The sequence below is a fragment of the Myotis nattereri genome, assembly GCF_964212035.1.
Source record: "Myotis nattereri genome assembly, chromosome: 1".
Taxonomy (NCBI): Eukaryota; Metazoa; Chordata; class Mammalia; order Chiroptera; family Vespertilionidae; genus Myotis; species Myotis nattereri.
The window spans coordinates 150437060-150464856 of NC_138075.1; the positions used below are offsets into that span (position 1 = coordinate 150437060).

The 27797-nt window shown below is 43.4% G+C and overlaps 1 protein-coding gene across 3 annotated transcripts in view; it reads right to left on the reverse strand.

The window, feature by feature from the left end:
- Nucleotides 1–1015: 1015 nt before the first annotated feature.
- The window catches only part of LARP4B (La ribonucleoprotein 4B), a 101743-nt gene continuing 74961 nt past the window's right edge, over nt 1016–27797 (reverse strand). For 2 of the 3 annotated variants that reach the window (XM_081098316.1, XM_081098315.1), the window contains exons 8-18: nt 26984–27087; nt 25088–25198; nt 23791–23844; nt 23498–23707; nt 20385–20491; nt 19612–19863; nt 14457–14502; nt 9903–10064; nt 4376–4500; nt 4194–4293; nt 1016–2865 (exon numbers count right to left, since the gene is read on the reverse strand). In XM_081098316.1, coding sequence (XP_080954442.1) covers nt 2593–2865; nt 4194–4293; nt 4376–4500; nt 9903–10064; nt 14457–14502; nt 19612–19863; nt 20385–20491; nt 23498–23707; nt 23791–23844; nt 25088–25198; nt 26984–27087 — 1544 coding nt within the window. In that variant the 3' untranslated portion in view covers nt 1016–2592. The remainder of the gene's footprint in view (nt 2866–4193; nt 4294–4375; nt 4501–9902; nt 10065–14456; nt 14503–19611; nt 19864–20384; nt 20492–23497; nt 23708–23790; nt 23845–25087; nt 25199–26983; nt 27088–27797) is intronic. The other variant, XM_081098317.1, reaches the window with a different exon arrangement.

A 27797-nucleotide genomic window follows, 5' to 3' on the forward strand; every position in this document is an offset into this window, starting at 1 on the left:
TCAAAATACTGCTGGGGAAAAAGAGTTACATTTTTTAAAATGTACAAAGCCATATACTACTAGCCATTTACATCACAGCTTCCTGTTGTGCCAACTCATTCTTTTCTGTGTAGAAAATCTGAAGGATAGTATCAGGAAGGTTTTTAGGACATTATACAGTTATTTGGCATATCACTTTGCTTAATTAAAATGGATGTTATAAAAATCCATCAGAGCAACGTTTCAATTCTGGACGCCACAGACTGGCTGTGGGAGCGGTCGCTGAAGCGCATGCCTCACCACGCCGTGACTGGTCAGTGACCACCTTCATCCTGCATGCAGCTGCTGGGCTCTCCACTCACCAGCAGGCACTGCCTCACAGAAAGGCTTTGTCATTATATCATTTGGGGATGACCGTGGTTCCCTCCTCCAGCAGAGATAACAACACTAAGAATTCCTAGGCTTGGAGCTTGCCTTTCCAACTCTCTTTATGGGACTCATTAGTTTGGGCAGAAGAGGTCAGTTATTTCTGATTTTTTCATCAGCTATCTGGCAACCACAAAGAAATAATTTCCATGTTCCTTTTATAGGCATTTGCACAATATTAGCACTGCGGTGTACTTTTAGGTGTTTAAAGGATGCTGGCTGCTCTGAGGAGGGCGTTTTCCTCTGGCAAGGTAAATCAGGCTGGGCTACCTGTGATTTTCAGTAGTAGATTATTTTTCACTTCCCTGGAAGATACTGCCAGTTTCTGCTTTCTACATTACACTTCAAAAACCCTTTCACACCAGCTATGATTAACACATATTTACATACTTTTAGGAAGAGCATGGACACATCCAAAGGCTTTCATGAGACTGTCCACTTCCCTCTGCAGTAGCAAAGCGGCAGAATCAGCTCAACACACCAGTTTAAATGGGAAGAAAAACCTCAACAAATTAAAATAATATTCAAACCACAACATTTAGTTTATCTACATCCAGCTCAATAGCAACATTTATAATATATCAATAATTTTTATCAGATTTTTCTCTTTAGGGTACCTTTTTAATATGTTCTGATTATTTACAACTGTACAAGCAAAGCACACACTCCCAAGTGCACATATTTAATACAGTATCGACTATTTGCATTTACAGGATTTTTCAACAATCTGAAAAAAGATCAACTGTGTAAGATCTTCAAGGTATATTACAAACATGACGGCTAGTTCTCATACTCTAGTACGTTTACTCAGTAAAACTAGTGCCAGTAGATCCCACATCACTGAGTAACTGCAATCCACTCACGCCAACCCAGGGGCCGGTCTCCAGGAACTCTACGCTGTCTTATACAAAAGTTAAGGCAAAGTCATTTTCAAGTTTAAATAAAATTCAAGTCTTTAAATATTGGATGGAAATAACTTTTTTTAAAAAAACGTTCAGTCTTGTTAAATAACATTTTGTGGAATAAACTTGTATGGTTACATTTAGCAGGAAAGACTCTTAGTTTACTGTCTGCTGCTCAGAATACTTAAAGAAAAAATTTAGGCATTTTAAAAGAAAATAATTTATATTTAACTTTATTATAAACTGCTAGCTTTAGTGCATGCGGGTTCAGAGTGCAGCACTTCCAGAAGGGAATCAGTGAGACCCTCATCTTGGAGGTAAAGAGAGCGGGAATTCTTATCCTCCACCACCACAGGGCACCACAAACACATTCTCTCACGATTAAGTAATGTTCAGTCCGTGCGCCGATGCGGAGGTACAGGGAGGCGCCCATGGAAGCCGGCTAATGTGTGGGAGGCTTGGGAGCCCTATGGGCTTCCAGCCCTCCCGCCAGTTCATGGGAACAAACCACCACCAGGGTACAATGTCATGGTAACATGTCAGTGGGCAACAAAGTTTATGTTTTCATTTAAGTTCTATTCACAATGTGCTTTGAATTTATCTTACATAATAGCCACTGAGACTGGAGTGAGGAGCTGGTTACTTGCTTGCAGTGCATGGAAACTCAAGGTTTTAGGCTCTCAGGGGCTCTCTGCAGATTTATTCTGCCCAGTAGATAAAAAATGGACTGTACTTTTTACAAAAAGTTAGGATCACTTGTTAGGATTCTGAATAAGTACACGGCCCAGGCCAGTGTGTGGTATCCTCTGACCCATCCCTTCTCCAGGCTACACCCACAGCCCTCAGCTTCGCCCGTTTGCCTGTTGGTCTGACATCCTTAGAGATAAGTACTTGCTAACCAGTTATTTTAAAAAATAAAGTAGCACAGTTCCGCTTAATTTAGAAAAACTCACTATTTATAGCTTGCATTCATAGCCACATGGAGGCTTAATAAAAAATATCAATTTGTTAGGATAAATGCATTTTCTATCCTGAAAAAAATCAGACTTATGCATCACCTCCAGTTAAGCACCAACCTAAAATAAGGTTTATATTAATTAAATCCTGAAAAATAGATTTTTTCAAGAGGGGGGAACATCCGACTGAGAAGAAAATAACTTGCAGGCATCTCATGGGCCTTGTCTACACTGCAAGCTCCTAACCAGCGGCTCATTCTCGGTACCGAGTGGGACAGTGCTTAGTTGTGGCGACCTCAGCTCCTCACAGCCCTCCCTGACCTCGGCGCTCACTGAGGGGACCTGGGAGGGGAGCTCTGTTCTCTGTGTGAATGCTTCCCTGCAGGCGGGGGTGAGGGCCGACGGCCCGGTGGCCTTCTCTGGTCACTGGGTAGTCCTTGGTTGGACTTGGGGACAGGGAGCTCTCTCTCCACCAGCTTCTTTTCTTCCTTCCCACAACCAACAGTGTTTGGCTTTTGTTCTTTTGGGGGTGGCAATGGGGAGGATGAAGGCTCTCTACTTGTCCTCTGGCAAATCTCGGCGTAGCTGGGTTTTCGCAGTTCCTGGGAAAAGACACAGCTCTGGGATTAATTACATGCAGAACAAGACATCTCATCTCTAGGGGCAACAGGTGAAAATACTGTTCTTCTAAGGTAAAAAACATTTTTTTTGCCCTGGTCAGTGTTGCTCGGGGATTAGAGCGTCGGCCTATGGACCAAAGGGTCACAGGCTCAATTCCCAAAGCACATACCTGGGTTTCGGGTTTGATCTCCGGCCCCAGGTTGGGTGGCAACCAATCAATGTGTCTCTCTTATATCAATGTTTCTCTCTCCTCCACCCTCCCTCTGAAAGTCAATGGAAAAAATATCCTTAGGTGAGGATTAAAAAAAAAAAAAAGAACAAAAATGTTTTCAACTGTAACCAATTCCCACATTCAAAAATATTTTTACTTTTAAAGATGTCATAAATTTTAAAAAATGTAGTTTCCCCTGCAGCACAACTTTTCCAATAAGAAATTCTAGGAATATCTTATAAAAATAGGCAAAACTAGGAAAGGCATTGATGTGTAAAGTTCTGACTGAACTCCTTCCAAGTTGAAGCATTCTTGAACCATCTGAGGCCCCAAAGGAGGCCTAGAAAACCAGGTGCCCCAAGAAGACATGAACAGCACCAGCTTTCTCTGCCCTTGCTTCCTACAAATAGTCCAAATTACAAATGAACGTCAGAATTGTCTTAAAATGTTTGCATTCATTTCTAACTATAGACTGGTCATGTGGGTTTAGGAAAGGGAGAGTTAAAAACTTGGAAAAAAACTTAGTAGGTTTTCAGGTAAGTGGAAGCATTAAGGCTAAGTAACCAAAGAACAGTTAAAATTATTTGTTAAATAAATCATTTGTTAACTTGAAAATAATTTTAACCTAAAAAAAGGTCTTTTCTTTAAAGAGTCAAAATAGTGGACAGTAAGGGTTTAACTCCTTAATCTAAATGACAAAGCTCACCAAGATCAAACTGAGGAAACACAAAACAGAATAGGCTGGGTCCACCTGGAGGGAAGGGAAGGAAGGAGGGGGTGGACTTGGCATGATGGGCAGGGCGAGGTGCCTCTGAGTTCTCAGTGCCCGTGAGCAACAGCCACACTCAGATGGAGCATGTATCCTATGGGGAACAGGAGCTGGAGTTCTGAGATTACTCAAAAGGACAAGCCCCCTCAATTGACACTAGAGAGCCCATGGCAGTGGTGACAAGAAATAAGCAATTAGCACATATCCAAGGTATCCTGCACAGGAAGCACACTGCACACAGCAGTAAAAGCCCACCAAATCAGACTGCTGACAATGAGCTGATTTGAGAAGGAGCTGCTTTCCTCCGGCCCCGTGCCCCTGGCACCTACCGTGGTGGTGCCGTTCACCTGCACCGATTTACTAGCGGTGGTGGAAGTAAGTCTGTCTGTACTCAGGGCTTCCCTCGGCTTCTCCACCACCTTGGGGTCCCTGTGAAAAGGCCACGGAACACATGAGTCACACATAACAGCAATCCCAGTGGATCAGGAGGAGGCAGCAGGATTATACTTACTCGGGCAGGTGGGCGGGGGAAGGGGTTCGTTCATGGGCCACAGACAATGTGCAGGAGACTGGCCCTGAGGGCTCTCTGGAGGTTGCTGTGGGAAGAGTGCTCGTGCCTGTGTCTGCGCTGAGGCTCTGAAAATCATTGGAGTCAGAGTTTACAGTCAGGTAGAGAAGCATGGGTCACATCTCTCATCTACAACACACCAACAGGGGTACCAGCCCAACTGACTCAGACAGCTGCCTACCCTCATTCCTGTGGCACCAGGTAGGTGCTGTTGTGCAGGGTGGGCAGTCAGAAAAGGAAACAGAGACCAAATCTGCCCTCCCAGCAACTCATTCATAGTCTTTGGCCCTCTTCTGTGCTTCCATCGTATTATCTGCCAGCTTGTTTTTCCAAAACACCTATTCATCTCCAACACCCCTGTGCCTAGCACAGCCTAGTACATAATACAGATACCTGTTAAATGTAGACTTCCTAGCACAATTCAATAAAACCAACAAAAACCCAAAACACCAACACCTCCATATCAACGTAATTTGGAGTGTCTTGAAGTGAGTGCAGGTGCTGACAGTTGACTCCACCTGCATTAAAAAAAAAAAAAAAATTCCAGGGAAGATGGGATTACAACTAACACCCAGCTGACATGGCTCAAGAGTTGAGCAGTTACCTATCAATCAGTCATGGTTTGATTCCCCATCAGGGCACATGTCCAGGGTTCCAGGTTCAATCCCCAGTGTGGGCAGAAGGCAGCCCATCAATGATTGTTTCTCATCATTGATGTTTTTCCCTCTCCCTCTCCTTTCCTCTCTGAAATCAATAAAAAAAAATGCTTTAAAAAAATTCTAACTAAAATACAGAACCACCATCATTCATTCAGAACCACCTGAAAGCTGGATGAATGGAAGTCCTACAAGTAGAGAAGAAAGCACACTGAGACTGGTAGGAGAGGAGGAGGTGTGGACCAAGCAGGTAACACCTAAATGTGCAGTTTATGTAATCGGGAGGGCCTGTGGAGGTCGCCCATAAGGAGCAAGGGGTGCCAGCCCCAAACCAGACCTCCAGCCCAGGGTTCCAGAGCTGGGAAGAGAAGTTCCCCTAACTTTGGCTGCAAAAACCAATGGGGATTGTGGCTGAGGGACATGGAGGCTGCTGGACACCCAGGTGTTCTTAAAGGGCCAGTGCATGAACTTACTCAGACTCTGAACTCCAGCACCAGGCAGCTTTGGGGAATCCAGACACATACGGGGAGGAACTGGATTATCTGGCATTGGGATGGCACCAGGAACTGGGGGCAGTTTTCTCCCAGACAACAGTGCTCGCAGGGGTCACTGTTCCTGTGCTGGGACCTCAGAGCTGACTGGCAGCCATATCTGAGTCTCCATCAGCCTGGCTCACAATGTTCACTCCACCCTGGTGATTCCCTGAGACCCTGCCCCATCCAATTTGTAGCCCCACCCAAGCTTGTTTGCAACCACTTTTCCATATGAATGGCCTGTCCTGGCTCAGGCTTCCATAAAATCCCTCAAACAAGCTACAGCTGGTGTCAGCATACCTTAAAGTATCAATAGAAGACCCAGCACTAGCATCAGTCTGACTTACTTCACAGCTGAGCCTCGCCTTGGCACTTCTAAACCCAATACAAATAGCAGCCATATGCAGATCTCTCTGTAGCTCCTATCAGATGGCCCCAGAGCCAGTGCACCTGGTGGAAAGCTTCAGACCACACCAGATTACAACTCTACACATCCACAAGCAAAACACTCAAGGGGCAGACTGAGTGGTTTCTCCTGCACAGCAGCTCTCCCACTGTAGTTGCAGCTGGTCCTCACAGCCAATTGGCCTGGAGGTCAATTCCTCCCAGTGATGCCAACAGCAATTAAGACTCAACTACAAGACTGTGCACACAGCCCACACAGGGGCACACCTAGAGTGCTCAGCTCAGGTGACTGAGGAGGCTGAGCCACTGGGCCCTACAGGACACCCACTATATAAGGCCACTCCACCAATTCCAAAAGATACAGCAGCTCTACCTAATACACAGAAACAAACACAGGGAAGCAGCCAAAATGCAGAGACAAAGAAACAGGTCACAAATGAAAGAAATGGAAGCAAGCAAACGACTAGATTCAGAGTTCAAAATCACAGTTATAAGACTGCTCAAAGATCTTCATTAGAGCTTCAAAGGGCTTAGTGAGACTTTCAAGGACCTTATGAGAATGTCAAAGATGAAAAAGGACCAGTCAGAAATTAAGCATACACTAACTGAAATAAAAAATAATTTACAGGGATTAAATAGTAAAGGATTCCGAGAATCAAATCAACAATTTGAAATATGAGGAACCAAAAATATCCAATAAGAAAAAAGAATAAAAAAATATGAAGATAGTCTCTTGGACAACTTTAAGCATACCAACATTCAATTATGGGGGTGCCAGAAGAGAGAGAACAAGATATTGAAAACCTATTTGAAGAAATAATGACAGAAATTTTCCTCTACCTGGTGAAAAAAATAAATTTATAAGCCTAGGAAGTGCAGAGAGTCCCAAACAAGAGGAACCCAAAGAGGCCCATACCAAGACAAATCATAATTAAAATGCCAAGGGTTAAAGACAAAGAGAGAATCATAAAAAAAGCAAGAGAAAAGCAGTTAATTACCTACAAGGGAGTGCCCATAGGACTGTCAGCTGATTTCTCAACAGAAACCATGCAGGCCAGAAGTGAGTGGCAAGAAATATTCAAAGTGATGAATAGCAAGGACCTATAGCCAAGATTACTCTATCTAGCAAAGCTATCATTTAGAATCGAAGGTCAGATAAAGAGCTACACAGACGAGAAAGCTAAAGGAGTTCATCACCGCCAAACCAGTATTACATGAAATGCTGCAGAGTATTCTTTAAGAAGAAGGGGAAAACAAGGTAAAAAATATGAACAATAAAATGGCAGGAAATACATATCTATCAACAACTGAATCTAAAAAACAAAATAAATGAACAAGAAACCTAGTGAATAAAATTAACTTGTGAGAAAAATAGAATCAGAGGCATGGAAATATGGAACAGACTGATGAATCTCAGAGGAAAGGGGGGAGGGAAGTCAGGAAGTGATTAACCAAAGATCTTATATGCATATATACATTACCTATGGACACAGACAATAGGGTGGTGAAGGCCTGGGACGGGGCAGGAACCAGGTTGGGGGGGGGGGGGGAGTAATGGTGGGAAAGAAGAGGGTCATCTGTAATACTCTCAACAATAAAGATTTAAAAAATAAGAAAATAAAACATTTAAAAGAAAAAAAAATCACAACATAAAAACAATCCCAGGGAGTGATGTGTTAACTTTCTCAATTAACAGGGGAATAAGCTGAACTCAGAACTTTTAAATTAATCATCCCTGGTCATAAAGCAAAGCCTGATACCAGATCTCCAGCCACTGACACCCACCCCACCCCTGTACACAGTGACAGCTCATACACGCTGACTTCTTCATGATATGCAATTAATAAGAAAGGCAAGAGAGTAAATAAATAATTGGAAGGGAGATCAAGTGTAAAAAGAAATTTCCTAAAATTGTACTTTTCAAAGTAGATAAAAGGTTCAGAACTAAACTAAACAGAAAAGTGCTGAAGGAGAGGAATAGAACAGTAACATCTATACTCCTCTGCCTCCAGCAGGGGTGAGCAGACACATGCAGTCTCCCTGAGAACCATCATTTTTTATTACTTTGTATTCAAGGTTGGTGGAAATGTGGGAAAAGGAAATACCTCCTTTTTTGGAAAATCTGTTATCAAGGATCTGTTTGATCCTGACACACTGGAATGCAAGGAGTCAGAATGTGACCAGCACATCAAATGTGAGGCCTTCCCCAAGCTCCTGCACAGTTGCAAAGTCCCCTCCCCACCAGCTCTGTCTCAAGGGTCACAGAGATAGAAAAAACTATTGTAGGTGCTCCCAAAATAAGCAGGGATGCAGGCTCTCACCTGGCCATGGAATCAGGCTCTGACTTTTTTAAAGTAGCAATTCTTTCTTCCAAATATATCTTACACAGAAACTTAAATATAAGAATAATTGATAGGCCAGCTTGCTCTGTCCACCACTGGGGGCAATAAAGTCAGTCTGAAAACTAGACCACAATCTTTAAAATGCACTTAGTTCTATGAGGCACTTAGAACGCAGAAATTACTATTTAAAAGTTTAGAATAATGCGCCTGGCTGGTGTGGCTCACAGGACTTAGCACTGTCCCATGGACCAAGAGGTCCTGGGCTCAATTCCTGGTCAGGGTACATGCCCAGGTTGTGGGCTCCATCCCCAGTAGGGGGCATGCAGGAGGCAGCTGTTTAATGTGTCTCTCTCATCAATGTTTCTATCTCTCTCTCCCTCTCCAAAAATCAATACAAACATATTTTTAAAAAGTTTAGAATACACAAAACATTATTCTAAAAGTTTAGAATAATGCACAAGTTTAATATGTGATTGATATTATAACCTTAAAGGTTAAAAACAGGAGCAGTAATCACATACCAGCATAAAGAGGACTGAAAAAACTGGCTATAAATCCCATGTAAGCCTCAGCTTGGTGACTGATGGGCTTCAAGGTTGCCCTGCGTGTAGATAGTCTATCAGGGCTGGGCAAACTTTTTGACTCGAGGGCCACAATGGGTTCTTAAACTGGACCAGAGGGCCGGAACAAAAGCATGGATGGAGTGTTTGTGTGAACTAATATAAATTCAAAGTAAACATCATTACATAAAAGGGTACGGTCTTTTTTTCAATAGTTTTATTCATTTCAAACGGGTCGGATCCGGCCCGCGGGCCGTAGTTTGCCCACGGCTGGTCTAGATGCAGCCTTCTCCAATCCAAGGGGCAAGGTGTTCTGATGCCTGACATCTGGGAATGATATGGAACGGGTTTCCATTGGAAAATACATAAGGGGATTACTCCTGGCAGCAGCACAAAGCTCTCTGTACCTCATTAACTATAGCAGATCCCAGAAGGAGTGCTGGAAAAGAATTCTGTGTGACTTCAGTAGCACAAGCCGATTCCTGGGATCGTAATCACATAGGACTGAAAGCAGCTTGTCTGGAGCCGACAGAGCTCACCAAAAGCCACCAGTATTAAAGTTGTTTCAGGCTTCTTGTTATTCGTGTAGTTTACTAAAAATTATATTACTTCTGGTATAATCCAGGTTTTTCTGTTTTATTTTCTGACTGGTAAATAAATGCAAGTCCTGAATAGCAATAATAAAAATGCAATCTGAGTTTCTGGGTGAGAGAAAGCACCTAAACTGCATACCATGGCACAGGTTTCTCCCTTGAACCTTGGCAGACTGGGAACTAAGAGGCAGGCTCCAGTCCTGGGTTCAGCTTTGACCCTACCATTCAAAATCTGTGTGGCCTCTGAAAATCCTTTACCCTCTCTGAACCTCCTCTGCCTGTGGAAAAAATTGTTTGTGTGAAGAGCTCAGCCCAGTGGCTGTTAGGAAATTAATGCTTAGTAAATGCTAGCAACAGTTAAGCTTGTGACATGTATCTTACCCTTTCCTTTGATCCTAGCAGCAAGCTAGACAGCCTGTTTTCAAACAAGTCCTCAGTCTTCAAGTGGCCTGCTGCCCCAGGCAGCGGGGGAAAGTTAGACAGCCCCAGTTCAAAACTCGGGGATGGAGGTCTTGGTGGCGTTGGAGATTGGGTCTGACTCCTCTGAAAAAGAACAACACCACAAAGTCGCACAAGTGTAGACAGTACAGGGCTAAGAAAAACACCAGAATAGTAAGGCAATAATCTGTTCTCTAATCTTCTGATTTCCACATCTGTCTGAAAAGACAAACATAATCTGACCACAACAACTTTGTCACCTAATCAAAGGTCACTTAGTAGGTCAAGTCACTTAGAGGGCAACTTCCACCACTGAGAGCACAGCTATAAAGCTGAGCCCTTAAGGCTTAAAGGTTATTGCTGTGCGGAGCTGCTTCTCTATGACCAATACCCTCTGGTCCCTGGTACAGTGGGCAGACAGACTGTGCAGGACACAGGTAAGCCGCAGAGTGATAGCTATGGACAAGGAAGATGCTGTGGAACAAGTGGACCCCACTGCCAAAAATCAGAGTAGCCTGAGTCTAGACAATAACCTATTCATCTCCATACAAATTTTGTATTATGAAACAGTGTGTAATTTAGGTCATAAAACAAAAACAGCCCTAACTGGTTTGGCTCAGTGGATAGAGCATCAGCCTGCGGACTCAAGGGTCCCAGGTTCGATTCCGATCAAGGGCATGTACCTTGGTTGCAGGCACATCCCCAGTGGGGAGTGTGCAGGAGGCAGCTGATCGGTGTTTCTCTCTCATCGATGTTTCTAACTCTCTATCCCTCTCCCTCTCTGTAAAAAAAAATCAATAAAATTTAAAAAAAAAAACACAAAAAAAACCAAAAAACAAGGCCACGCTTCCAACTTTCTACAACTTATGTATGAAAGATTTCCATTAGGGGAAAAAATGGTTTAACAAAAAAAAGGGGGGGAGGTCAGTTATCCTATATAATAAAAGGCTAATATGCAAATTGACCAAACAGTGGAATGACCAGTTGCTATGATGTGCACTGACCACCAGGGGCCAGATGCTCAATGGAGGAGGAGGGCGAGCGCCACTCGGCCAGAAGCCAGGCTCATGGCTAACAAGTGCCGTGGCAGGAGCCTTTCCCGTCTCCGCAGCAGTGCTAAGGATGTTCAACTGACAGCTCCTGGACTGAGGGAGGACGCAGGCCAGGCTGAGGGACCCCACCCCCCCCACCCCAAGTGCACAAATTTCATGCACTGGGCCTCTAGTCTGAAAATAAACTTATGGAAACACTGTATTTTTAAATCCCTAAGTAAAAATATGGTATTATTACATTCCTGACTTCAAGAAAGTAAATTCAGCAGGATAATATCCAAGTGTAAATCGTAAGCCCAAGCTCTCAGGAAAAAGGCAATGATATAATTTCATTGAAAAACAACAATCAACCTGTTCTAATAAGCTAGAAGTAATTTTGTAGGTGTTCAGGTCCTTCGCTGAAGGCATAAAGGAACAGAAAGGAAATGAAGTTTCTATTTAGGTGGTATTTTTGTTGAACGTTAGCCACTTTGAGTGGATACAATGCTCTCATGGGGCTCACTTAACTTCAAAGGGCTGATACTCCCCAGAAACTTATACTAATACTAACAGGAAGATCATTTCCTCCAGAAGCAGAATCGGGAGAAAATCTGTTAGAACTCATGTGAGAGCAGATTAAGGAAGACATGGATACGAGGTGGCAGCAATCCCATGCCTCCTCTGGGCAGCCTGTCAGCCACTCTCCTTCATTATAGTGCAGGCACTGAGTTGAGCCTCACTCTGCTCAGTCATGAGTCCTTGGAGTAGAGCTTGCACTAACAGAAGCCATGATGGTCTCTGTAATTCAGCAAACCTAGAAGGCTATGCATAGACACCATGATCTCAAAGCAATTTTCAGGTTTTTATAGATCTTCATGTTTTCAGAAGATAAGCATTTCTAAGGAGAAAGACTTCACAAAAATTTACATCACTATTTTTAGGGACAAAAGAGACAGGCAACAACTACCCAGACACAAGAGGTACACAATGACAGGACCTAAGAATGGGATTTCCTCTGGAAGGTAGGTGTCTAACATTTTTAGCATCTGATGGGCTTTACATGAAGTATGAATGCTGCCCCAGTCCTATGGGTTTGGTCGGGCCAACACTCACCTGTATGTTATGTTTCTTAGATTTCTGAAATCATCAGAATGTGCAACAACAGGTGCAATCTCTTTAACAAGTATAACTGTTACGTGCCTGGGCTTCTAAGAGGTTCCCAGGTGTGAACATGTGAATTAGGAACATGGAACAAAATGAAACAGAAATGGCAACGAGAGAAAATTTCACCTTTTTAGGTGATATAGTGAGGGAGCAATGGGAGTAACTCATGTAAGATAACTAGACTCTGAAGAGATACAGATGATAGTCTTGTTAAACATTACAGCAGGGGTGGGGAACCTTTTTCTGCCAAGTGTCATTTGGATACTTATAACATCACTTGAGGCCCGGTGCATGAAATTCGTGCATGGGTATGGTCCCTAGGCCTGGCCTGCAATCCGGGCAATCTTCCCTGGCTGCTGGCAGCCAGCCCCATCCCCCTCCCCTGGGTCCCTGTTCACATCAGGTGATCAGAGCCTGCCGGTCAGGGAGAGGGACCAAGACGTTGGCCAGCCCTGTCCCTGCCGTGAATTGCCCTCTATGTGTGGGGCAACCGGGCGGGGGGGGGGGGGGGGGGGGGGCGGCGGCTTAGTGTGGTGCCACCAGCATCCACTGCCACCCACCCCCGGTTCCCTGTTCACCATTAGGCAATCGGAGCCTGATGGCCAGGGGAAGGAACCTGAGAGGTTGGCCGGCAGGCCCCAACTGGGCAATTGGGGCCTGCAGACAGCTCCTATGTTGAGTGTCTGCCCAGGGGTGGTCAGTGCACATCATAGCGACCAGTCGTTCCACTGTTCAGTTGATTTGCATATTACCCTTTTATTATATAGGATTCGAAGGCCATACAACATGGTTAACTTAAAAATTAGTCTGCTATATTTGGTCAAACATTTAACTAACTCACCCCTAATGCCTTGGCAGGGACAGACCAAATGATTTCGAGGGCCTTATACATTCCCTACCCCTGCATTACAGGAATCATTAATTCCAACTGAAATCAGCTGATATAAATTGCCTCACCAAAGGGTTCACTAAAAACTAGACTAAATCAGCTATAACACAGAATTATGGAAATTATGACTAATTTGCACTTTCTAAATTCCAAAGAAAACACATCTTCTGTAATGGGAGAGTACTTACTTGATGACTCAGGGGACAGGACCAATAATTTTCCTGTCTTTGCCAAGTGTGGAGTGTATTCTATACCTCCAAGTCCAGGAAACACCATTCCTTCCCTCATGTCTTCCTGCATACTGCCAAGATGTTCTCCACCACTTGTGTGGAAGTGCACCATATTAGCACTCCACAAAGCTCAGTAAAGAACTACGCATAGGCTGAACTGTCATCACCCAAGAAGACAGGACCCCACCTCACATGCCCACCACCATAAGTTATAGCAGAGGCAATGATGCCTTCTGCATAGTGTTTTGAAGGAAAGAGATGGGTGAAGTATTTTCCACATGGGAAAAGTTTATTCTGTTTGCCAAACTGAACAAGCCCAGTTACTTTAAATTATCTATACTAAAAGGGTAATATGCTAATTAGATAGCCACGGTGGTGGGGCTGAGGCAGAGACGGTTAGGGGTGACCAGGCCGGCGGGGGGTGGGGGGTGGCAGCAGTTAGGGGGCAACCAGGCCAGCAGGGGGGCAGTTAGAGGGCAACCAGGCCAGCAGGGAGGCAGTTAGGGAGCAACCAGGCCAGCAGGGGGGCAGTTAGGGAGCAACCAGGCCAGCAGAGGGGCAGTTAGGGGGTGACCAGGCCGACAGGGGACTAGTTAGGGGGCAACCAGGCCAACAGGGGGGCAGTTAGGGGCAATCAGGCCAGCAGGCAGAGGCGGTTAGGGGCAATCAGGCAGGCAGGCGAGCGGTTAGGAACCAGTGGTCCCAGATTGCGAGAGGGATGTCTGACTGCCAGTTGTCTAAACTGGCAGTCAGACATCCCCCGAGGGGTCTAGGATTGGAGAGGGTTCAGGCCAGGCTGAGGGACAACACCCCCTCCCCTGCACGAATTTTGTGCACTGGGCCACTAGTACTATATAGTTAACCACACGCAAGAACTCATGTGGACACCTGCAGATCGACTGCATCATGTGCATAGTATGTACTGGCTGTACCTACTGCACAATACATGCACACACATGCACCATGTACTACCTCAGAAAACTAGCTACCATCTTCTCCCCATTAGAACATCAAAAATATCAGCTATCACTTCATGGATATGACATAAAAAGAAAACTTCTTTTAAAATGCTCCTTATTACGCCTTAACATTTATTCTTAATGTAACTGCAATTACATTTCATGCTTGCTTAATATAAATTATATTTAAATGTCTTGCAAAAATACAAGCTTGATGTACTCACTGTAAACTTCTCCTCTCTTTTCTTCCGGTAACCAAAGGAATTTTTCCTAGAGGAGAGAAAAGCAAAACAGTTAATTTTTTCCCACTTGGAGCTTTTTTTGTTGTTGACACTATTACACATGTCCCTCATTCCCCACCCCATGTTGCCCACCTGCATCCCCCTCTCCCTTGGCCTTCACCACTGTTGTCTGTGTCTATGGGATATGAATGTATGTTCTTTGGCTAATCTCTTCACCTTCTTTTATCCAGTACCTTCTACATCCCTCCCCTTTGACATTTGTCAGTCTGATCCATGTATCCATGCCTTTGTTTCTATTTTGTTCATCAGATTGTTTTGTTCATTAGATGCCACATACTAGTGAGATTATATGGTATTTGTCTTTCTGACTGACTGATTTTGCTTAGCTCAATAATCTCCAGGTCCATCTTGCTGTTACAAGAAGTTAAGAGTCCTTTTTTTTCAATAGCCACATAGTATTCCACCATTGTCTAAATGTACCACAGTCTTTTCATCCACTTATCTACTAACGGGCACTGTGCTGTTTCCAGATCTTGGCTATTATAAATAGCCAAGTAGTGTTATAAATAACACTACTATAAACACAGGCGTGAATATATTCTTTTTGACTGGTGTTTTGGGATTCTTAGGATATATTCTCAAAAATGCAATGGTTGGGCCAAATGGCAGTTCCATTTTTAACTTTTTGAGGAAACTCCATACTGTTTTCCACAGTGGCTGCATCAGTCTGCATTCCCACCAAAAGTGCACTAGGGTTCCCTTCTCTTCACATCCTTACCAGCACCTGTTTGTTGATTTACTGATGGTAGCCATTCTGGTAAGGTGTGAAGCGATACCTTATTGTAAGTTTGTTTTTTAATTTAAAAAACATTTTTAAAATTTTGATTTTAGAGAGAAAGGGAGAAAGAAAAAGATAGTGAGAGAGAAACACTGATTTAAGAGCAGAACATTAATCAGCTGCCTCGTGCACGCCCCCTTGTCAGGGAGTGAGCCCTCAACCCTGGCATGTGTCCCAACCAGAAATTGAACCGGTGACCTTTTGGTGTACAGGACAACATTCAACTATCTGAGCCACAACAGCCAGGGCTCACTATAGTTTTAATCTGCATCTCTCTGATGGTTCCCACTTGGAACATTTTTCATTGGGCACATGTAAGAGCACACATATTTAATCCTAATGATTTTGTATTCTTTTATAATGACTTTTGATTCAAAATCCCAACCTTAAGAAGTGTAAGCAAAAGAAACAAAAACTATATAGTAAAGGACTAAAAATGATGTCTAGATTGGAAAATAAAAATATTAAAAGAATATTCCTAGTGGCTATTTCAAATTTTTGTTATGATTATCAATCTTGAACATCCATTCAGTTGGAATGACAGGATGTATAAAATCTGACACTGAACTACACAGGTGATTTGTTAGAGAATGATGATAAAACGTATTGGATTTATCATCAAAATGGAACTGGCTCCTAGTAGAGCCTAAATGCCTGACTGTAGCCTGGCTGGTGTGGCTCAGTGGTTGAGCATTGACCTATAAACCAGGAGGCCACAGTTCAATTCCCAGTCGGAGCACATGCCCAGATTTCAGGCTTCATCACCAATAGGGGGCATGCAGGAAGCAGCTGATCACTGATTGTCTCTCATCATTGATATTTCTCTCTCTCTCCCTCTCCCTTCCTCTCTGAAATGAATAAAAATGTATTTAAAATAAAATAAAATAAAAGCCTGACTGTAGACGTCAGTGACCATGGACTTGAGCCACCCATCATGATGGGGCACTGAGCCATGGAGATAGGCAAAAGCACTAGCACCCACTAGCAGCAGAAGTAGCACATCAGAACCAGGGCTCCAGTTCTGTGCATCACTCCCTTGTAGGGAGTCCTTCAGCACAGGGACAAGGAGGGAGGCATTCCACACCTGGATTACTTATGGCCATACAGTGTCAGATCGCCTCAGGAGTGCCTCCGAAACCTAGGGTACAGGGGGATCAACTACGGAGGGCAAAACTTCAAGCAACATATTTGTTATCCACTGTCTGGTTACAGAAATGAAAATACAGATGTTTATTGGTTCTTGAACAGAGGAGCTAAGGATCTGGCTGTATGATAGACCCACAAAGTCCAAGACTCAAAGTCTGGTGACAGAAGACCTTGGCAGTCTTATGGAAGGAACACTGTGAAGGCATCTGTGTTGAAATTATCCACTTTAGTAGAGACCTCTGACAGCTGGGAGAAAAAAGGTGGTGACCAGCCAGCCTCTTCCTGGTCACCCCAAGTGCACAATAGTCACACTTGGGATCCCGGTGCCAAGGCTAGCCTGTTTATCATCACCTTAGTGGTGCCAGCCCTGCCCCATCCTGGAGGAGGCAGCATTTCTGCCTGCCATCGCCCCATCAGCACCACTCAGTGGACCTAAGGAGATGCCACCTTAGTGCCCATGCAGTGCTAGTCAGACCCAGAGGCCCATCCCAAGCAACAGAAGCGGTGCATGCCCCAATATGGGGAGCAGGCTGGTTGAGTGAACACTCAACTGCAAGTCTAGGGGCCAGCAGCACCCTCAGAGGATGGCCCTAATTCAGGAGAGCAGCATATGCTTTGCATATGACCAAGCTTAGGCCATGGCAGCACATAGGTCCAGCCACCAGAGAGCACAGCCAATATTCTACCAGCACAATTTCTACTTCCTGTGCCCACCACTTTGAATTCTGGTGGTTTGGCTGTGTTGGTCAACAGAGCAGAATGCTCTCACCAGTGACATAACAGTCAGAGTCTGCTCAGCTGGGATTCCTCCTGCCACTGCACCTGACTGGGTGACTGCTCTGCAGGCTGTTGCTACAAAGGGGGTTGGAGAACCATGTGTGGTCCTTGGGAAGCCTTGCACTGCTCCTTAAGCCGAACACATAAAGTTAATGGGAAACAAAACAAAAACCAGAAAAAGGAGAGCGCTAATGGGGGACACAGCCACCATGGCTCAGGAACTACAGGATCACCCTCCAGCTGAAGCACTGAGTGCCAGAAGGCTTGTCTAGAGACAAAGGAAATGTTGAGGAAGAGGAGGGAGCCACCTATCAATATAACCAGAGCTTCCTGACTGGCTTTTCCTTGTGTGTCATGTGTACTGCTGCACACCAGCTCAACTCCTTTCTCCTGATGTCTTGCTAGTGGTAGTCGCAGTCCTCGGGGTACAGAGGATTTGTATGGGAGTCTCTAATTGTTGGGCAAAGGCATTGACTCATCACTGCTGTAGTTTGGAAGTCGAGTGCTGTGGGAGGATTATACATATCCGTGTGGCCACAGCTGGATAGCACTGGTCAACCAGATCTTCTCAGCTTCAGGTCCCTTTAACCTGTGTATGACCCCGGGCAGGTGTTCCTCAGGCCCTGTCTTTCCATTGCCAGGAGCTTTTCTTAACAGTAAGCATTACAGGTAGACAGAAAAGGAGAGGAGCTGGAAACCTGTCTATCTGGTGGCATTTTTTTGCATTGTCCCTCTAGCAGCATGATAGGCCCCTCATTAGGGTCTGGCTTCAGCTCCACAAGTCCTGCTCCAAGCTTCTCAGTCTGATAAGCCCAAACACTCCCAATGTCCCCCTGCCCTATGGGTAGCAGCTGCTTCCTGAAGTCTGTATATCCTCAGTGTCCCTCTTTGCCTTTCAGCCCTCCAATACCTGCTGAACTAACTTTATATCAAATTTCTTGAAGATATGCAGTCCCACGACAGTTCTGCAGCATGCTGTCGTCAGCCATTCTAACTTTTATCCTACAACCCCTCCAAGGCCTAGCCATACGGATTAACTACCATAAATACAATGGACTGCCTCTGGTCCCTCACACCCTGAACCTGCACTGGAAGCACCTGTTGAGTCAAGAAGAAAGAGGAACCAATGTCACTGGAGTCTCTGCATGTCAGACACTACTGTACATGCTGTATAAAACACTTAGAAATATGTTCATCTAAAGTATTCAAAGTAGTTTAAAAAAAACACCTTAGGCAAGTAGAGCTAGTTATCTGTAAGAGGGGGTTTCCTTCCGGACATCCTGTATCAAATAAACCACTGAGAGAACAAACTGGATAAAGCCAGCTTCAATCTGCCAGTCTCAGGCAAGAGAGTAGTGACTGAACACACGCCCTGGACTCACTTCCATCTTTTTAATCTCACCCCTCTAATAGAGTGCAAGTGGCAGAAGGTAAGACAGCAAGCAGCAACAAGCTGCATGCATCAAAGGAAAGGAGAAAAGAGAGTGGACACAGCCCACTGTTAGGATGCGGTAACGATCCAGATAACCACAGACATTGTGGGACCAACATTACCTGACTGAACACCCAGGGATGGAAATCACCCCTAAATATGACCAACAGGCAAATAAACTTAGTACTAGTGGAATTTAAACTCCTGTCTGCCTGGCTACACAACTCATTCTCTGTCTATTGTGTGATCCTGTTGGTTGGAAAAGGAGCAAGACTAGAACAGAAAATGTGGGCTCTTTGAATAGGCAGGAATGGGAGGAGACTAGAGGCTCACATATTGTGGAGTCTGGTATCTACTCTGCTTGAACATCTCCACAAATAATGACTGTAACCTAACATGGTTCCATTCCATCCATAGTTTACATTACAACAAAGATGTGACCAGTTAGGTCTCTGCTCTAAAAGTAACCCCTCTGGCCGTAGCTGGTTTGGCTCAGTGGATACAGCCTTGGCCTTGACCAGAATCAAACTTGGGAGCCTTCTGTTTAAAAAAAAAAACACCAAAACACCTTAGGCAAGTTCAGCTAGTTATCTGTAAGAGGGAATTTCCTTCCTGACATTCTGTATCGAATAAACCACTGAGAGAACAAACTAATTCCCCAGTGGGAGGCCTGCAGGAGGCAGCAAATTAATGATTCTCTCATCATTGATATTTCTATCTCTCCTGTCCTCCATGAAATCAATAAAAAAATATATATATTTTTTTAAAAAGTAACCCCTCTGAGTAACTATATGAAACCTTTGATGGTTAGAGCCTTCAATTTAATTTTCTGTGATGTATTTGAAAGTAGTGATTATAAAAAACATCTCAATTAATGGAATTTAAAAATATTAACAGTTTATCATTACATAGTACCCATCCAACAACAGTTCTGAGTAACTCACCTGCCTCGACCTAAACCAGGAGAGGATTCAAGACTGCTCTGCTCCACCCGCCCGGTTCCTGTATCTCTCTTGGCATAAGCTGGAGGGTTCTGTATGCGGGTTCTAGGTTGGCCTGTCTGCCTTGCTTGTGGGCTCCGCACACCGTTAATTAACCGATCCGCGGTGAAGTTAAATATTGATGGACTTTCTAACAGCCCAGGTCCTCTCTCTGCACTAGGAATGGCGTGGCGCAGATGGGATTTACTAGGATTCCTGCGAATGAAATGTTTATAAAGGTTCAATTATGAGTGATCACAGCATGATGAAATGAGCATGCTCACACAGGAATGTCTAAGGTAAAATGTGCTCTCTATTTAGAAAAAATATTAAAGTGGTAAGAATAGTTGATGCATGGTATGTTTGATGGTGCTGACAGTGCAAACCTATAACTACAAGTATCAATTTTCAAATGAAAAGCAGGCTCACATGGTTGCACGCTGACCCCAGAAGACTTTGTCTAAAGAGAACCCCCTGTATGTAGGCACTACAGCATCATTCTGAGTAATCAAATGTTTCAAGTAGTTTTATCTTGGATGAACATTACTACAGTGGTCAAGTATATCATTAGCAATCATCAGGAACAGCCTCTTAGTTAAACAGGAGTCATGCACATGGTTAGAACGACCAAGGTTTAATACATTTTGTTTTGCTTTGCTTTTAAAATATACAGTGTGGCAGTGACCTATTATTACAAATGGTAGAAAAACAGCATTTTAGTGACTCACGCAACTTGCCTGCTTCTCGGAGGGTATTGTCTGAGTGAAGCCAGAGGAGTTGCTGTGGGTTTGAAGGTTGGAGACGTAAATCCATTTATAAATCCAGTACTTGGAAATGGAGTTACCTAGATTCATTAAAAACAAAAATAAGTCAACAAACCATAACCAGACTTCGAGTTGGTTAACACTGCCTATGATGGTAACACATGTCATTCCTTGATGTGTCAAGGAGTCTATGTTCCATTTTATACTTAATACTAGAAGCCCGGTGCACGAAAATTCATGCACTTGGGGTGGCGGGCGGGGTTCCTCAGCCTAGCCTGAGCCCTCTCACAGTCCGGGAGCCCTCAGGGAATGTCCAACTGATGGCTTAGGCCTGCTCCCCTGCCTAAGCTGCAGTCTGGCCTTCCTCTGCGGGAGGCAACTAGGCAGGCTGATCAGGGGACAGTGCTGGGCCCCGCCCCACATTGCCCCGCCACTGCCACTGCTGGTGGCTTCCCTCTGCGGGAGGCAACAGGGCAGGTGATCAGGGGGGCACTGGCCAGAGAGCAGCCCACACCCCCCCATTACCCCTCTGCTGCCGCTGGTCACCGCCCCCTCCCCTTCTCCCCCCATCGCTGTCCCCTCCCTCTACCCACTGGCACACGCTTTGGCTGGCCTGGTGCCAACTGCTTGCTGGCCCCCCTGCCACCCCCCACCCCCCCACCACCTGGTCATGCTGCCCTTAAGTTGATTTGCATATTACGCTTTTATTATATAGGATATTCCTTTAGGAAAAGCACTGTGTAAGATTATTGCTAATGGCCAAAGTCAGGCTGGGGCTAAGACCTTTTCCAAGGCTGTTTCAAATGATCCTCCCAGCAAGCTTCCAGGAAGAGGATCCCCACACATGGAAATTGACAAGAGAGGGAAGCACCTGCCAAGACCCCACATGCTTGTCTGGAAACCCTAAGTGCTCAACCTAATGACTGCAACACTATCTCCAGACTGATAAGAAGTCAGCAAATTTTTCCTTAACCCCAATGACTTTAATTCCTCAAAACGCTGGTGGAGAGAGACAGACTTGAAACTTTGACAGAATCCCCAATGCAATAACGAGAAATTCCACAATTTTAAAGAATCAGACTATTTAGAAATATGTCAATCACCCCAAAACTAGATTCTGACAATTGTTTTTCATCGGAAGACTCATCAAGAGGAATCCTTTCACGTATGAACTTTTACATGTAGAACTCTGGTATTTAAACAATTTTGCTCAAGAGTTTAAAAATAAATTGCTTGCTAACACAGTAATTTAACATAACTTTCTGAGAACTAATAAGCATCATCTCTTCACTTCTGCTCAAAAATGCAGTCAGTGTGTTTTAGAGCAAGCAAAGAGCCTCACATATCAGACCAGGAGCCATCCCAAATGGCCAGACAACTAATCTAGGATCCCGAAGCACCCCACTCTGGATGGGGATACATATTACTATATAAAGTAGAAACACAATCTAACTCAAGAACTAAATAGCATAAGCATGGCGGTGGCGTCTTTTGGAGAAATTATTCAACACAAGAGGTTACGGACTTTCTTTCCTTTTACAGGTCTCCCATGACATATTAACTATATGGCTAGCAGTACACTTGTACAGAATATAGTAAATACTTCAAAAAAGTAGTACATTTTCTTAACATTAGGATTCATTCAGAGGCAGACACAATTTTGCACGTTAGCACTTGTCTGCCATCGTCTTTCACTGAGTGGTTCTAGGAGCTCAGCGCCCATAAGGACCTCTCCCGACTCGTGTCTCTCCCCATCTGTCTTGCTCATGTCCCACACACCACAGATGCAGTCCACACACCTCAAGACACATTTAAGAACCTGTACACGTAGAGCTTACAAAGCTCATCTACCCAGTCCCCATCTCAGCTCAGAAACACTCACCACGCCACAACCACCCCAGGAACCTCTGCGCATGCCATTCTCATGCAGCTTCCTTCCCTTTCCAGCCCTTCTGATATGTTCCACTTAGAGAATGATATTATATCTGATAAACCCCTACTTATAAGTTTCACAGAATTCTGCCTCTGTTCCATTTTTGCAATAATCACCTGCTTTACACATTTGTTTTTTCCAGACTATTCCTTCATGGACACACATCTTTACATTCTAGTAGGTAACAGGCACCCACCATCCAGCTGAGTCTTCCCTCCTTCTCTCAGGCTCACCCTTTTCAGTTACCACCCTCTTTGCATCCATTAATCAGTGGTAACAAGCCTCAGGCAATATCCCATATGATTGGGCATGGCTAACATCCTTCATTGCCCACACAGCTGATGGATCATCCCAATTTTCCTTGATGTGGTCCACAGCCATATCAATTCTTGCTTCTGACCACAACCTTCCACACACTCTACTCTTCCATCGCTATGGTTCCAACAAAACCTGCTGGCAACCCAATGCAAACCTCCCTCCAACCAACCCACTCCACCTCCCAGGCAGGGGGGCAATGGCCACTTCTTTTCCTGCTATAGATTAGCCCTTACACATCCACTACATCCAACTCATGCCCAGAGCCTACCCAATCTTTCTAACATCTGCACCAGAACAGCTTAAGAAAAAGGACTGGATCCATTACAAATCTATGAATTCTAACCACAGGCTTTAACAGAGCTCAAAATATGTAAAAATTAATTATGCCAAGTGACTATAGGGCTGATGTGAGAAGTAACACTTACAAGATGGCTTGTCTTCTATGCATCTTTGACTGTTAGAAATCTATGAGAACACTGTTCTCCTTAAAAACATCCCCCCAGACCACCTCATGCTCACAGCTCCCCTGCTACCCACCCCAGAGCTCGCATCATACTTTGTTTTACTAGGTATACATTTCCTTACATTTAGGAAAAGAAATGCTAGACAGGAGGGCAAGCAAACTGGGCAAAGGACTGAGTACAATGTTTGAAAGTTTTTAAATACACATGGCTCCTTATTTATCTCCCAATTAAATTTAAAACGCATCACAGAACCAGAAGGTGTTTTTCTATAGCAAGCTCTAGACGTTATCTGGTTCACTATCCTTCAAAGCATCTAGTGCAGTGTCCACAACACAACTGTCACATAAGGGACAAGAAAAGACAGGACTCACCAAGGGTGGATCAAGATAGCTGTGTGTTGCTGACCACGTCTGGGGAGCAATCAGGCTATAGAGAGGGAATTGCTGCTGGGGGCTATAGATGGGAGGTAAGTAAAAGGACGCTGTGTAACGGTGCTGCGTATAAAGGCTCATATCCAGGGGCCTAAATCCATTCTTTGGCAAAAATGTGTTTATAGCTATTGCCTTTGCTTTTATCCGTGCCTGTGTGAAAATATAATAATTGTCTATTAGAATACTTTAAAATATGGATTTACAAATAAAGTATAACCAGTAGTCTTGCTTACCTTAATTGGTTTTCCTTGAAAAGTTTTGACTTCTTCTCGCAGATATTTATAAGCCTAAGGATAAAGTCATCCAAAATACCATGGTGTTAATCTTACAAATAAGATGAATTGACAGTTAATACCTCAGACAAGGAATTATATCGTTAAAATACAATGGACAAGACCTAGAACTGTGATTCTTAACCTTTTTTGGGCCACAGATTCCTTTTAAAAAAACAACCTGATAAGATCTATGGAATCTCTACCCAAAATTCTCACAACCAACATCTGTATACATTTTGTAAGTATTAATAGATAACATGAAAGGCTCCCAGAGACCACAGGCTAGAATCCTAACCCAGGGGAAACAACGAATGGGTGCTAAATTCCTAATAATAACTACAATTTGAAACTGGGATTACAGTTTGGAAAAGGAAAAAACTAGGATTGCAATATTCAAAAATCCTTATTCTTGCCCGGCTGGTATGGCTTAGTGGTTGAGGGTCACTGACCTATGAACCAGGAGGTCATGGTTCCATTCCCAGCCAGAGCACATGCCCAGGTTGCAGGCTTAATCCCCAGTATGGGGGCGTGCAGGAGGCAGCTGATCAATAATTCTCTCTCATCATGATGTTTCTATCTCTCTCTCCCTCTTCCTTCCTCTCTGAAATAAAGAAAATATATTTTTTTAAAGTCTTTATTCTTTTCCAAATCCTACTCCATAACACTGAAGGCTCTGACCCACTTGCTACCTGCTCCTCCTAGTAACCTCCCCCCGAATCCAATTATAAGTCCACCTTTTCAGATGCTTGTTTCTGTCCTCTGAACCCCCTGCATTGAAACCATTTAACACTGAGAGCTTCCTTTATACATGCTACTGTTTCCCCAGAGAAAAGTCTTCCTTTCAGGGCAGGGAGACCATCCTAACTCCTGTGTCTCCTCCCAGAGCCTTGGTGCTCTTTCAAGTATCTTGTAACACATGTGATGCCAAGTGAAAGATAAGGTCAGGTTCAAATTTCCCAAAACACTTGCCAACTAGTAAGATCTGTCTCTGCCTAGATACAAGAACAGAACTAATGTTCTAGGCTGCTTGTCTTACATATCCTGAGATTATAATGTCACTTGCTTTTCATATTTCTACAAAACTATCTACAAGCACACACCTATTTAAGTTGCTACAACTTGATTTCCTCTGAACTTTATATTCAAACTTAACCCTGAAATGTGATAGCAGTATCTCTGCCCAAATTTAGTCCCACTATGTATCTAATTGTTAAGTATTGGCAAACTTTGTACTTCTTGAGGGAGAGAAGCTTACCTGTTGGGCATCAGCTTCTGTTTCAAATGTAATAAACCAATTATCATTATAGGCAAACTCACAGTTTATAAATTTTGGTAAATTATCTCCTTTAAATAGTGCTTCTACTTCCTATGGGAAATAGAAAGGTTAGAAATTAATTTTCAACCATGCCACCTTTTGTCCACATGAAATACAAAAGATGCAATGCTCTCAAGACAGATCCTTAGAGTCTAACACACTGATATCCAATGAATTGCTCCTTCAAAATAGCTCAAGAGGTTCAGTATGGCTTCCAGAACTGAGGTTCCACTGCTATAGGAACATAAGTCCACAACTTATTGGCAGCTTTCTCTACTCCCAAGATACCATTAAGCTAAATTAATGTGAAAATATAATTTAATTTTACCAGTAGGCTGGGGATTTAAGAAATTTGAAAATTAGCTGGACTTTTGCTTCTGGCCAAGATAAGCCAGATTTAGCCTCCCACATGAAACAAAAATAAAAGACAAAATACGTGGAATAACAGTTTTCAGACAATGGACCTCAGGCCATGCAACACAGGTGAGCTTGGGAGAACCTAGCTCACACCTGGAGTTAACAGGCCGCAGTGCTAGGAGGGTGAGCTGAGTTGAGCACAGCCTAGCTCAGTCCAGCCCCTTCAGGGCCCTCTTCAGGGCATGCAGAGGGTGCTGCCTCAGTCAGCATAGATAAATCAGCTCTAGAAGAAAGGCAGCTTTGCTCCCACCTAACCACTGCCCCTAAGGATGAAACTGCTTCCAAGTCAGACAACTGAATCTCAAAACAAAGCTCAAGAATAGTCAAGAGGAAGGACTATAAAACATTACAGTCCAAAATGCCTGGCATCCATTCAAAGTTTATCAGGTATGGGGGAAAAAAATGATGTGACCTATAATGAGAAAACTCCAATCAAATAAAAAATATTCTTAATGCTCTATAGGAAGACTTTTCTTCATTCTCTCAAGGCACAACCATCAGTATGTTTTACTACACACATGCAACTCAGATTAGTGTAAAGCTCCGACACATTCGGATATGTCACAGATATTATAGCAATTCTCTAACATTACTTTTCACAACTCAATCAAATGCTGTGGTTTTCTAAAATTATTGCCTAAGTTAGAACTTCTCAAATTATGATCTCTATTCCATTTACATAAAAAAAGATGCCTTTATGCCCTAGCCAGTTTGGCTCAGTGGATAGAGCATTGCCTGAGGACTGAAGGGTCCCAGGTTAGATTCCAGGCAAGGGCATGTATGCTGGTTGCAGGCTTGATCCCTGGTCCTAATCGGGGTGCATGCGGGAGGCAACCAATTGATGTGTCTCTTTTATATTGATGTTTTTCCCTCTCTCCCCACCCCACCCCCTTCTTCCACTCTCTCTAAAAATCAATGGGAAAATACCCTCAGGTGAGGATTAAAAACATTCATTACTTTATTAAAAGATGCCTTTGCCTTTTTACTAAGACAACATCTGCACTGATGTGGGCCCAACAGCTGGAATGAAGCACAAGTTAATCTTGCTCACTGCACTCTTTGCAGTATATCCTTGTCATGAAAATATTTGTTTTGAAAAGTGAAGTTCTTTATCTTGTGGGTTTATTATTATTACTTTAAAGTAAATAAATATTTAAACCTTTTCTTTTAATTTCTCAATACTGTAATCACCATTAATTATTTTTTAAAATGTAAAGTTTGTAGTGAAGTCCTGAGACCAAACACTTTGAGAACCACTCGCACATATGAATCATATTGAAATCATCAGTGTGTAAATCCTGGGGAAAGTGTTACTGTACATAAGAATTCTTTAAAATACACTCCTCAAAAAACACAAAAGTAAACAAAAAGCCACACAAAAAAAACTTCAACGTAGCCTTGTGAGGAGAAATTACTTACTTCTATAGGGGTGGATTCAGAAATTTCACGTAATATTACTATGCAACGATTTTGATTTGGCCTTACTTTTTCTCCCTTCTCATCCACTTGGACTAAAGGTAAAGCTATAAAGAGAAGAAAAATGCATGGTAAAATAAAATATTAAAACACACCAGTCATTTACATTCCATTATGATATAATATAGATACTCCAATAGGATGTTACACTATGGAACTAAACACATTGAAAAAAAAACCTGTATACACTGTAAATTAGTGAAAGGTTTTAAACTACTCTTACATATTACATTTCTCAGAACTATAGAACATGATTTAAAAGTCCTATAAGAGCTATAACCAATGTTAACACTATGAAACAAAGGTTCTAAACAGCTCGAATAACTAACAATTACAATTCAGGGTTAATGGCTTTTCCTTTCTACAAGTCCTCCCAAATAAAATAATTTTCTGTCTTATTATGACTTTTCATTTTGAATTCATAAGAAATAAAGATTAAGAAAGTTGCTGATGCCTGGCTGGCTTGGCTCAGTGGTTGAGCATTGACCTATGAACCATGACATCATGTTGCAATTCCCGGTCAGGGCACATGCCTGGGTTGCGAGCTCGATCCAGTGTGGGGAGTGCAGGAGGCAGTCAATCAATGATTCTCTCTCATCATTGATGTTTCTCTCTCTTTCCCTCTCCCTTCCTCTCTGAAATCAACACAAAACTGTATTTTAAAAAAGAAAAAAAGAAAGCTGCTGGCCTTTACAAGTGGGTCAGGTGGAACCAATCTCAACTAATATGTAAAATAGGTTCCTGTTCTAAGTGAACA